At 36.9% G+C, this 13,710-nt stretch overlaps 1 protein-coding gene across 1 annotated transcript in view; it reads left to right on the top strand.

Annotated features, from left to right (window-relative positions):
• The window catches only part of LOC149410308 (oxidative stress-induced growth inhibitor 1-like), a 125,683-nt gene that overhangs the window by 103,007 nt on the left and 8,966 nt on the right, over positions 1-13,710 (top strand). The window contains exons 6-7 of the mRNA XM_089648521.1: positions 9,901-10,101; positions 11,664-11,782. Of these exons, the coding sequence (XP_089504647.1) occupies positions 9,901-10,101; positions 11,664-11,782 (320 nt within the window). The remainder of the gene's footprint in view (positions 1-9,900; positions 10,102-11,663; positions 11,783-13,710) is intronic.

The following is a 13,710-nucleotide window of genomic DNA, read 5'->3' as shown; positions in this document are numbered from 1 at the left end:
ATGGAATTAATGAAGAAAATATCAAAAATTATTAACCACAGCAACACCACTTCTCCTCTGAGTCCCGAAATCATAAAAATCTGCAGGCTGGGACAAAAAAAATCCGAAAAAACCACAAGATCCATAATAGCGACATTCAACAACACCCAAGCTCGAGACACCTTTTTAGACAAGATTAAATCATATATAAAATCGACTAATAGCAATCTTAACAAGCTTAACACAGTAGATCTTGGATTCTCGCAGGAAAGAAATCGAATCTACATCTCGGAACACATAACTGCAAAAGGCAAATTTCTACTGGCCCAGACAAAAAAATTTGCTAGAGATCATCACTTCAAATACACATGGATAAAATCTGGCCGTATCTTACTTAGGCAGACCGACGACTCGAACATAATATCAATACACAATGAAGAAGATATTGAACGAGTGAAACGCCAACTTATATGACTAAAGATACACGGTATGCCTATATTTAATGTCATCATGCACACATTTCCAAGAACTGCCACTCTATACCTTTTTAACCACCCAAAACATATTTTAATTAACAATAGCATTACTATCATTACACGTAAATGTAACTTACTAAATCCAAATTATCCAGGCTTATTTTTTCCTAGTCTTGCCTACATCGTAATCCTCTACAATCACACCACTCTCATTCTCTATAAATATACAAAAACAGCATACTATAGCCACAATTCTTACTTTCTCTCTAAACATTACTTAATGATTATATCTTTCTATTACAACAGTCTTTATGTAAACATTGCTTATTACCCTGCAATACCAAAATATTATTTATATACAATTGTATTTGACCCTAAGAACCAGAAAATCACCACCTATAACAATATTCATGGCTTATCAACAAACTTACACATAAACCTAAATTACCCAGTCGCTGATGAACACAAACACCCACCATACACAGATGCCCACAATGGACCCAATTAACTCTATTGAGTACTTCCTTAATAACACAACACAAACAACAAGCAATATAAATGCACTAAAAAAAACTATCTCCAAATCAGAAGCTCTAAAAGTATTTGCCATGAATATCCGTAGTCAAAAAAAAAATTTTGATAACCTACTTGTTCTACTTACTGACTTAGGAAATGAATTTGATATCATTGTACTGTCTGAGTGCTGGATTAGCGCTAATTACATCCCGAAAGTAATAAACAACTACTCTGTGTACAACACGTCTCACCACAGGTCACAATCTGACGGGGTCATAGTTTATGCCAAATCTAACCTAACACATACAGTATCTGAAATTACACTCGACCATGCAAATTGCCTTAATATCACAATCGACAACTTAAATATTCTGGCCATATATCGCTCCCCTAAGTCCAACAATGTCACCCCTTTTCTATACTCTCTAGAAAAACTTATTCATGAAAAAACCAATGATCTCATCATAATCGGTGACATCAATATAGACATCCTAAATGAATCCAGCCCCCACACTACAAATTACTTAAACCTAATGGCACTACATGGCCTTATACCCTATATCAACACACCTACACGAGTCACCCTCACTACTAAGACATGCATAGATCACATTATGGTTAGATCAAAGCGAACTGCTAACTCAGCTGTATTCGAATCCACTGTAACTGACCATTACTCTACCATTCTTGAACTACACAACACTAAATCATCTCCCCCTAAGCCCAGCAATCCTTCCCATAAAACTGTTGTAATGGATCATCTGATGAAGAATCTTAAAGAAGAAAAATGGGAATCTATCCTGCTTTCTGAAAACGTCAATGAAGCCCTAGAAAATTTCTCTGCATCACTAACTGCTCACATTAATCACGCTACTTTCCCCATTATAACGCCATCCAACAAAAAAAAGAAATTAAAACCATGGATTACAAATGGTCTTATCTTCTGTATACGCAAAAGAGACAGACTCCACAAACAAGCCCTAAACAACCCAGACCCCCAACTCTTGCGCTTCTATAAAAAGTATCGTAACATTTGCAATAATCTAATAATAATAACTAAGCAAAACTATTATAAAAAAAAAATTGAAGAATCAGGATATGACAGTAAAGTAATCTGGAACGTAGTCAATGACATCTCAGAAAACAAAAAAACCTCACACAAAATTCAATCACTCGTTATTAATGGGAAAAATATCCAAATCCATAATGACCCAAAAACCCTAGCCGATCATTCCAATCATTTTTTCAGTAACATCGGTACGAACTTAGCCAACAACATCCTGAAAATGACCAACAAAACACAAAAACTCTTTTCCCCACGGGTAAGACAACAGAACTCTCTTCACCCCGAATTCACTCTAGCCCCAACCTCTACTAAAGAAATCGTTGACACAATCCTCACCATTAAAACAAACAGTGCTGCTGGTAATGACAATATTTCTCCCTACATAATAAAACACATAGTTCACTTGATTACCAAGCCGTTAAAACACATCGTTAATCTAAGCTTTAAAAGCGGTTCCTTCCCTCACCAACTTAAACATGCAATGGTTATCCCAATACATAAAGGTGGTGACAAAACAAATATAGAAAACTATAGACCCATTTCCTTGCTAAGTGTCTTGTCGAAAATCATTGAAAAAATCGTTAAAAGTAGGCTTGTCTCCCATTTAGAAACCCAGAAGATTCTCTCGCCTAATCAGTTTGGATTTCAAAACAACCTAAACACAGAATCTGCAATCTTAGACTTGACTGATAAGATCACTAACACCCTGGATGAAGGCGATTCCTGCTTAGCCATATTCTTAGACTTAGCCAAAGCTTTTGACACGGTTTCCCACCCCATACTTCTAAAAAGGCTAACTCAAATAGGTATTCGAGGTAGAACTCTTAACTGGTTCTCATCATACCTAACTGATAGATCGCAAACGGTTAAAATTAACAACATATCTGTAAGTAACCCTTTACCTATCCAATTCGGAGTCCCACAAGGAAGTGTCCTAGGCCCTATTCTGTTCCTCATTTATATAAATAAACTCTGTAACCTTCCCATAACCGGAAAACTAATATCTTTTGCAGATGACACTGTGCTTATATCCCGACATAAAAACTGGAAAGGAGCATTCGACATAGCTCAAAACGACATAGACCTTATAAAAAAATGGTTAGATGATAATCTCCTTACACTTAATGCTGGAAAAACCAAATTCTTAACCTTCAGTCTGTCAGCTGCAACCCAACCTACCAACAACCAGAAGATAATAATTCACTCCTGTCTGAGAACTTGCTATTCCTGTAATTGCCCAGCTCTGGAACAAGTCACTCACATAAGATACCTGGGGGTCATCATTGACCAACATCTTCGTTGGGATCACCACTTGGCCAGTCTAACCCCACGCATCCGCAAGCTCTCTTATGCTTTTCGAAATCTAAGAAATATCCTTACTACCTCAACTCTTAAAACTGTATACTACGCTCTCTGCCAATCCCTACTAGCTTACGGCATTATAATCTGGGGTGGTTGTGCACAATCTACCATTGAACCTCTTCTAAAAGCCCAAAAAATGGTAATACGTGTCATTAACAAGCGACCGACAAGATACCCCTCCACTCGACTCTTCATAGAGTATAAGGTCTTAAATATACGACAACTCCACCTAAAATTTTCGCTAATACATTTCCTGTTCAAATATAAAAACAAAACTCTTTTACAACACAACTACTCCACCAGAACAATAACCAACGGTCACTACAAAGTACCCTCACTACATACCACGTCAGCCCAAAGACAATTTTTCTTTCTAGCTCCTAAAATCTTTAACCTTATCCCTGAAAACCTAAAAACCGCGAGTCAACCCCATTCCTTTAAAAAACAAATTACGAAATGGATCCTTACACACGGAATACATTACAATTACAATACCCATTCATTCTACACTCTATCAATTTAATCACCTTTCAGACAAAACATAACTTATTGTAACACATAATACATAATCATACAACACATAATAAACATTTAAACACTTAACATAACATAATCCTTATTCCCTAACTTAGCGGTATAGTATGTAAATAAATAATTAGTATGATCTATTTACTAATAATTTGAGTAATTCTTATAATCTTATAATCTTCTTATAATTCTCTAACTTCTTCATTCTCTTCTTGCAACCCTAACTAGCTCTTCACAATTATTATTATTATTTTTTCATACCATAGTAATGTATAGATTCTATTCAAACTGTAAAATTCACCCGCCATAACACAGGGTCATCCCTAGCATGGAGGGTGAAATATCAAAAAAACTATATGTACCCTCTAAGTCTTGTATTAATAAAAAAAAAAAAAAAATAAAAAAAATTGATATATATAATAATATATGGGGATTTTTCACAATATCAAATAAAGATCAGTCACACATTTTTTTCAAATGACCTACCAAGACTGGATCCTTATAGTCGCCTCTGGTTGTAATTATCCTGGTAGCGAAAAGATCAAACACTTACCCCCTAAAACCAGTTCACCGAGAGTTGAATAAAGAAGAACACAAGAAATGCCTCCAGTGTTGCCACTGAATTAATACCTTTTGCCGTCCCATTTGAATATCGCCGTCCCATTTGAATATCGCCGTCCCATTTGAATATCGCCGTCCCATTTGAATATCGCCGTCCCATTTGAATATCGCCGTCCCATTTGAATATCGCCGTCCCATTTGAATATCGCCGTCCCATTTGAATATCGCCGTCCCATCTGAATATCGCCGTCCCATTTGAATATCGCCGCCCTATTTGAATTTCATAATGATGGTGAAACTTCTGCATTTGAAATTTAAATAAAGAATAGTCAGACTTTTGGATTACGAAACCGCCCACTTGGCATTTCTCTTTTCTTCTTCATTCTCTATGGTGTTTTGTGAAAAACACCTCAAGGACTTTGCAACGAATTTACATCATAAAATACTTACTTAATGACCTCCAAACACAGATTATAGTGTGACACGTGTGTACCTGTTTTGACATTCAATATTAGCTTTTTGTAATCGCGGGCTTTACGATGGTAGCACATGGAGAAAATAATTCTCTTGTTTGTAGAAAGATAAATTAATACCTCCACCTTATTCTCCTTTTACGCTTGAAATTACTTAAGCCGTAATTGTCGATCAGATATGAAAAGCCGGGTACTTTCTCATCTTCCCATTTCACATCTCTTCCAGTCTCACAATATACCCTAATTGGGAAAGCTGTCGTCCCAATAGATTCGGGCAGTTGGGACTCTTGTGCGGTATTCATTTTGAAAGTGCCAACTGCCAGTAGAACTTTAGAGCATGTTGTGAGGGTGAAGGGAAGGGAGAAGCGAAGTAGATGGGGAAGAAGAAGGTTGGGTCACATCTGGTCATCAAACATGGCTAAAACCATTTATAGCGACATTTTGATTCTCAATGCTGGTATTTCACCAGTGACGCAAATATGGTACACACATATATATTTTTTAAGCATTAATTAAATTTATGTTAAATAATACAAACGTCTTGTATAGGGCTAACAGATTCTCTAATAATGACCAGCTGCCAACCTTAATAGAATTTGGGAGCCACCTCTGGGCTGGAGCCCCAAAATACTAGATTCTGTGCAAAGGAGGGTGGTCCATCTGAATGACTATCCGTTGTTAACAGACTGATTGCCACCTTCAATTCATAGAAGAAATGTAGGCATGCTGAGTCTATTCTAAAGATATTTCATTGGAGCCTGCTCTAAGGTCCTAGCAGCATTGATCTCCATCACACCAGTGCATGTGCGTGAAACTAGACGGACAAGAGCGGAACACCCGTTCACAGTTGATGTTGACTTCATGAGAAAGGGTCGTTTCTTCGACTTGTTTTTGTATAACTCGTATGTGGAACTAGCTACCGGCTTCTGAGTCCAGGCCTCTTCAAGACATCAATAAATCCCTTCCTACAGCCCCTACTTTAACCCGCCTCACAATGCTGCTCAACCGGGTAGCGATATAACAGTTCCCCTGTCCTTACATTTTACAGAAAGAAAAACAACAAAGAAAAACCTGTTCATTTAATAAAATTTATTTGTGCACTCCGGTATTCGAACCCACAACCTCTGGATTGGTATTTAAGGATCTTAACTGTTCATCCACGGAGTATGTATATGAAAATGCTAGATCAATTTCCCCCGATAAGAGAGGAATACATACTTGACTGTACATTCTTGTAGGTAGCGTCCATTCAAATCTCAATGGTTGAAGCAGTGTAATAAATATTATAGATAGCCGCTCCATTCAAGTTTGTCAAACGATGGAAATTTCCACTGTTTTCAACCGTTGGGGTGATAGCATCAGCATTACTTGCACAAAATGTTGAAATGTTTAGATAAAAAATGAATGATATTATTGTTTAACCCGTTGTGTAATTTGGCGAGTAAGTGTTTTTATTAAAATTAAACATTGTGCAATATCTTAATATGTTTCCTTATTATTTGCATATGAATTGCATCATTTCTGTTGCATCACTAGCGCAGAGCTGTGAAATATCACGGGATATTATAATAAATTGTAGGATTTGTGTAGCTGAAATTTGTATTTAAAAATATTTGCCTTGGGATACATGCCTTTAAATTTTCTTTATCATATAATAATTTTTTGTTGACAAATTACAGAGACAATCAGATATTTACTTTCGACACTGCCCGGAGTGAAATCAACGCCACCATATTCACAAATAAAAATGAATGTCGTTCTGGCGACAGATCGAAAATGGCACAATTTAAATTATTATTGTATTTGTCTTTAACGATTCAAATTTTGAATGTATTTGTCATTAACGATTTAAATTATCAATGTATTTGTCATTAACGATTTAAATTATTAATGTATTCGTCATTAACGATTTAAATTACTAATGTATTTGTCATTAACGATTTAAAATGATTTTATTTCAATTCGTCAATGTAAAAATAAAATAAAATTACATTATTTTTTTTTTTTTGAGAGAAAACAAAACCATTCATCAAATTTCAAAGTTAATATTGAAGTTCTGTTATTAAAGGTACTGTGAAACTACCGGCCCTTGGTGAATTAATAGCACAACTTTAATTTTAACTTCTTGTAGTAATTAATAGAAGTAGGTATATGTTGTGATCCCACGAGTAATTAGCGAGTGCATAAGTGTTGTTGGCTTCTACTTGAAGAAGTGTAATGTTTCACTGAGTTTGGTTTCTTCCTATAACCCCTACTGCTGTTTTTAATCACTCACTTGCCCATTCTCAACAGCATAGTCCACTTTTAAGCAGGGTACTCACCAAGAGTGTAACGTGTAACGTAACTGATACTGTATCAATCTGCAAGTGGGTACGGCTCGTCCACGGTAACCGCGTATCCAGTTACAAGCTCCCAGATCCGCCTTTAGTGCTCGCAGTGTGCTCGCAGTGTGCTCGCAGTGTGCTCGCAGTGAAACAGGGTCGCTGCGAGCACACTGCGCTCCACCCGCGAGCGGCTCGCAGTAGGCTCGCGCCTACGTACTCACTCGATACAGTATCAGATACGTTAAATGTTACACGGTTAGGTGAGTACCCTGCTTTATATCGATATCGCACAAAAATCGTCCGAGTTACTCTTCTAATTCAGAAATCAGAAATAAAACTTATTCTCCGTGTAATCACTGAATTAGACATTCTTTTATTAAAGATTTTAGATTGATAACCCTGACATTTATTAAGTTTCAAAGTTTTGTAATGGTATTATTTTGTGTTTCAGACGATCTTTCAGTACAAATATGAATATACAGTGGTACCTCGACATACGAGTTTAATTCGTTCCGCAACCTTGCTCGCATCTTAAATTACTCGTATATCGATGCAGATTTCCCCATACAAAACAATTAGACTACCATTAATCCGTTCCAACCCCCAAAATGTCTCCCCTATTTTTTTTTTTTACTTGGTTTTGAATAATAAAAACGTATTTATAAATGACAAATATTTATTGTACAAAAACGAAAAAGAAAATGTAAATAAATAAATTAGATATCCTTACTGGTCTTTGCCTTTTTCGCTACATTTTTCTCGCTTTCACCTGTAGGCCGTTTAGAAAAAAACATGTCCAAGGAGGTTTGTTTCTTCCTCCCTCTCAGAATGTTCCGGAAATGAGTTAGGCAAGTTAAAAAGATCAGATGCACGACTTGTTGCAACTGTTTCTTTTCCACGAACTGTGAAACTCTCTCCCACATTCCTAAGATCTCCTTTATCTCACTTGTGGAAATAACCTCCTCCTCCTCTGACTCCTCGAAACCAATTTCTTGCATAACATCCGTATGCTGCTGTGACTGTAACTCTTGTATCTCCTCAGTCGTCAGTTCCTCGACGAGTTCGTTCACGTCTCTCTCTTCCACCTCTAGACCCATGGATTTCCCCAGAGACACAATCTCCTCCTCTACTGACATACCGGGTTCATATCGACATACCGGCTGACCTGCTAAACCTAACTCGTATCTCGAATTTCGCTCGTAACTCAAAGCAAAAAATCACTCGCTCGCCAACTCGTATCTCGAAAAACTCGTATGATGGGGCACTCGTATGTCGAGGTACCACTTTATTTTTATAAAATCATAATATGTTAAATCGTTACTTATTCTTTCCCGCTTCTATTAGTACAAAAATTATTAATATATTTTGTGTAAATTATTAACGAATATCTTCAGACGTAACTGAATCTTGTTTCAACGCTGTCGGTCGTTTGTTTACATAAAAAACAATAAGTTAATAATCATTTAAATTATAGTATAGTTGGTTAAGCGAATGATATTTTAATTTTATTTAAAACATGCTTTTTTTATTTACCTTTTGTTAAAATTCCACCGCCAACGTGTCAGCGCATCTTTATACTGTCATTTAGCAAAACACGCCGCTTTTTTTGCCTGCATAGAAATATTTGAAAGCGCATGAAAGCTTGTAACTTTTAACATTTTAGGAAGACGTATAACTGTTTTTGGTATCAATCAAAAGAAGAAGGATGCATCTATAATAAAAAAATAGTATCCATAACGCACGTTTAAAAAAAAAACCTTTTATGAATATAAAACTGATTACGATAAAAATGTTTTTTTTTTTTTTCACATTGTCTGTTTATTCGCAAGTGCGCTCTACTATCGAATTTGGCAGCCATCTCTGGTCCGGAGCCCCTAAATACCTGAAAAAAACCCTTGACTCTGTGCAAAAACGGGCGGTCCGTTTGATAGATTCCCCAATCTTAACAAACGGACTGCAATCTTTAGAGCACAGGCGTCAGGTAGGTATGCTGTCCTTGTTCTATCGGTATTACAATGGAAGATGTTCTGAGGAACTAGCGTCATTGATCCCTTCGGCACCGGTGCGTAGTCGAGATACACGCAAAACGCGCGCCCAACATTTGTACACGGTTGACACTTGTCACATGAGAACGGGTCGCTTCTACGATTCGTTCTTAAGTTCAACAGCTCGGCTGTGGAACGAACTGCCGGCCTCTGTGTTTCCTCCCTCCTACAACATGGGACTCTTCAAGACCCATGTTCACTCCTTCCTCTCCACAAAAAGACCCTCCACACAGCATCCCCAAAGATGACATAGGCCCTGAGGGAAATTATTTTCTTCAGGGCCTCCTGTGTGGAGTTAATATTAAAAAAAAAAAAAAAATTATCTATGGAAAACAAATATTATCATTATAAACTTACATAGAAAATAACGTAATTACGGTAAATTCTTTGTAATGAGTTAACGTTTTTTCCCGGGCAATCCTGACCTTTTTGTTAAAATGTGGGGCAAGCTGGTGGTTAAAGTGCTCATTTTGATTCCTGTTGCTTTTCGTGTCTTCCTTGAAGCGGTTAATCTTTTCTTTTAGCCCCTCCTGGGACGAGATAACTAACGTTCAAAATGTTTGATTTCAGATAGACCACGTGGTGCTGGGTAGGGGACGCCCGGGGGGACTGTGGCACCGCCTGGACCCCTGCGTGGCCACCCTGAGCCCCGCCCGCTGGATGGCACTACCTCAGCGGGAGACAATCCCTGGTGCACGCCCTGACCAGAGAGCGCCGGTGCGCGCTGTGGCCGCCTACTATGAGCGATATGTTAACCAGACGGGCATTCAGGTGAGCCACCGTGTAACGGCATGATACTAGATGATAGACCCGCAATACGTAGATAGACTCAAGGAACTAAAATTAACAACATTAAAAGGAAGAAGAGAAAGGGGTGACTTATTTGACGAGGATTGAACCTAGTCTTACCAGGACAACTCTCTAACAACTATACTTGCCCAAACCATCTAAGCATGACTTAAGACTTACTTAGATTCATCATTAACCCATTCTTCATACATACTTCATTCATTCTAGACACGAGAGACCGTAGATCTTCCATATTGTTGGTGACCATTGGTGAACAAGAGGTTAAATAATAATCCTGTGATCTTCCTTCAAGCTTCTGTCATCTTCCACTTTGCCAGCCTTCTTGAGTTTCTCTAGGTTGGAGTTCTCAGTTTGGCAAGCAATATGTGCAAAATATCTTAGGATACGTTGTAGGCAGACAGCTGATGGTCCATTTTGAACGCCTAGCTCTTCCAGAATGGATAGATTAATGCCATTTAGTTTCATCTACTATTATTGAAGTAACGTCCGGCGTACCTCAAGGAGCACATCTAGCACCGCTTCTTTTTAACTTGTTTATAAACAACATTATTAGTATTTTTTCTCATACACGCTTTTGGCTTTTTGCGGACGACAATAAGATTCTAAAAATAATAAAAAATCACGATGACTGCCTTCTTTTCCAATCGAATATCGACTCTTTGGTGTAAAATTAATTGTTTGAAACTAAATGTCGATAAATGCAAAATTATGTCCTTCTATAGATCAAAAAAACCGATTGTCTTCGAATACAAACTCAATAATATTTGCTTAACAACTGTTACATCTTGGTTTCATCACTAGAATCACTTCGGACTTCAAAAACGTAAATACCCTTAGAACTCTTTACTGCTCCTTGGTTCGCCCCCATCTTGAATATGCTTGTGTTATCTGGTCTCCTTTTTATGCTGTCCACATTCGACGCATTGAATCTGTTCAACATCGGTTCTTAAGAGGGATTGCTAGGAGGCTAGGATTAGAAAAAGGCAAATACTCATATGATGAAATTGAACTAACTCTAAACCTCTCTCCTTTGGAAGTCCGTCGGGAAAGAAATGACCTCATTTGCTTCTTCAGAATTATAAATGGTATTATTGATTCACCTACTCTACTGCAACTCATTTCCTTCAATATCCCCTCGCACAGACTCAGAAATAATGAACTGCTCTTCCTCAACCATCATTCGACAAATTATGGATATTATTCACCATTGTCCAGAATGTGTAGACTGGTCAACTCAAGTCAAAACCTTAACTTTTTGGGATAAGTCTGAATGATTTTTGCCAGTCGCTAAACAAGTGACGGAATATTATAAGTGTCCTGTGGTCCTGACCCACGGCGTATTCTTGACTTGATTCCACTTGTCACTTTATTTTCTTATATTATATCTGCCTTACGTCTTTGCTTTCATGTACCTTTGTCTAATCCTGTATTTTTATTTTTACTTTATTTGTGTTATTATTTTGTAATTTGGACGATGTCCGTTAATAAATAAATAAATAACAAATATCCCCTTTCAATTCCAGCGATTCTTCCGCAACCACACCATGGTGACCTCCGTGAAGCCCATCAAGCTGGTGGGGAAGGCAGAGTCGGGTCCTGACTCCGTGGACCATCCCACCACCGCTGCGTGGTGTGTTTCTGGGTGAGTTGTCTCCGATACTTGAAACAGAGCCTCCGCCTCTGTACCTCCTCTACCAGTAATGTGTTAGCTTCTGGTGGTGAACAAGTTGGCTGATGTTCAAAATCATTGTCCATCGTTAATGATCTTAATTGGAAAATTGTATTGTGCCATTTTTGTGAAAAATCACCTTAACGCTGTAAATTATAACGGTATATTATATCTCAAGTCTACACAAATATCGTTCATCGATTTAATGGTCATTAAATTTGCCGGGACTTTGAATTATCCAACCTTTATGTATGCATTTAGTTCTATCTATCTGCATAATAATAGAGAAAAATAATCTATGTGTAGAAGTGTTTTTTTCCACTATTCAAATTACAATATTACAGTATTGTACAGACATCACACGCAGTACAATAATTCATAACCGCAGGGGTAGGCAGAGAGGACGGACCGCCAAACAACTCGGTCTTGGCACGCACTCCTCGCCTCGTTCACATTCATACATACTTTTCTATTATTCTGACTCTTGACATGCCCCGAAACAAGTAACTGATTCACTTGATCGTGCCATGTCTTCCTCGGGCGTCCCCGACTTCTTCTATCATTCACATTTGCGTCATAAATTCTCCTTACACTCCTTTCTTCGTTCATTCGCTCTACATGCCCAAACCATCTAAGCCTCCCTTTCTTAATCTTAGTCAAATTTTAGTCCTCATCTCTAATTAATATGATGCATTTGTAAATAAAATGATGTTTCATTGTAGGGGACAACCTCAGTGGTTAGTCTGGGGATTTCATCATTAGATGAAAATTCCTGCAGTATTCCCTTTTTCCAGAATATTCCCGCAGTATTCTCTGTTTCCGAAATATTCCCGCATTATTACCTTTTTCCTGGATATTCCCGCAGTATTCCCTGTTTCCGGAATATTCTCTTTATCCTGAATATTCCCGCAGTATTCCCTGTTTCCGGAATATTCCCTCTATCCTGAATATTCCCGTAGTATTCCCTGTTTCTGGAATATTTCCTTTATTTATTATTATTATTATTACACGCCCTAATGGGCTTTTACACACCACAAAGTTTAATAGTAGAGTATCACAGTTATTATAGATTCTACAAAATTAAAACAATAAAGGAAACATAATACAACGAAAAAAGAAAAAAATATTAAATGTTACAACAAAAGCATATAATAAAATAAGATACATTAGTAAAAATGATAAGAAGTCTCACATAAATAGATATTCAAAATAAAAATAAAAATATATATATTGCGGAAATTATAGATGTCTATTTGTGTCTCGATCTATAAAAGAATTGAAATAAACAATATTTATATTGATTATTTTTAAGATGAAATATATCTCCCAGATCAGAGTATTTATTTCCGAGACTGTGAAGTCTTGGAATTGGGGAATTTTGATAAGACAGTGTCCTTGTGTTGTAAAAATAAAAGGGTAGTAAATTTCGGCAAGATCTTTTGGGTATGTGGATGCTGATTAATTGGAGTAACTCAGGACAGTCAATTTTGTAATGAAGTATTTTATGTAGTACTATTAAATCTGTATTTATTCTTCTTTCAGAAAGTTTTAATAAGGACAATTTATCTAGTAAGTAGTTATAATCAATGTTTTCTACAGGAATATGCAATTTATAGTTTATATACTTCAAGAACTTATGTTGAATCTTTTCAATATTATCGGAATGAATATTGTAAAAGGGAGACCATAATGTAGAGTTATACTCTAGTTGGCATCTAACAAGGGTTTTGTACAACATGATAAATGTGCCTAAATTATTGAAGTCTTTTGAAATTCTCAAAACAAATCCAAGAGTCTTAAGAGCCTTATTGATAATGTTATTAATATGATACACAAAAGTTAGTTTGCTATCGAACAATATACCTAGGTCAATAATTTCACTGACGCAATTTAAGTTTTTA

This window comes from Hesperophylax consimilis, chromosome 28 (genome assembly GCF_061612785.1).
Source record: "Hesperophylax consimilis isolate HC1 chromosome 28, BYU_Hcon_1.0, whole genome shotgun sequence".
Classification (NCBI taxonomy): domain Eukaryota; kingdom Metazoa; phylum Arthropoda; class Insecta; order Trichoptera; family Limnephilidae; genus Hesperophylax; species Hesperophylax consimilis.
Note: the sequence above shows the minus strand (reverse complement) of the source record. Positions and strands in the feature narration are given on the sequence as shown.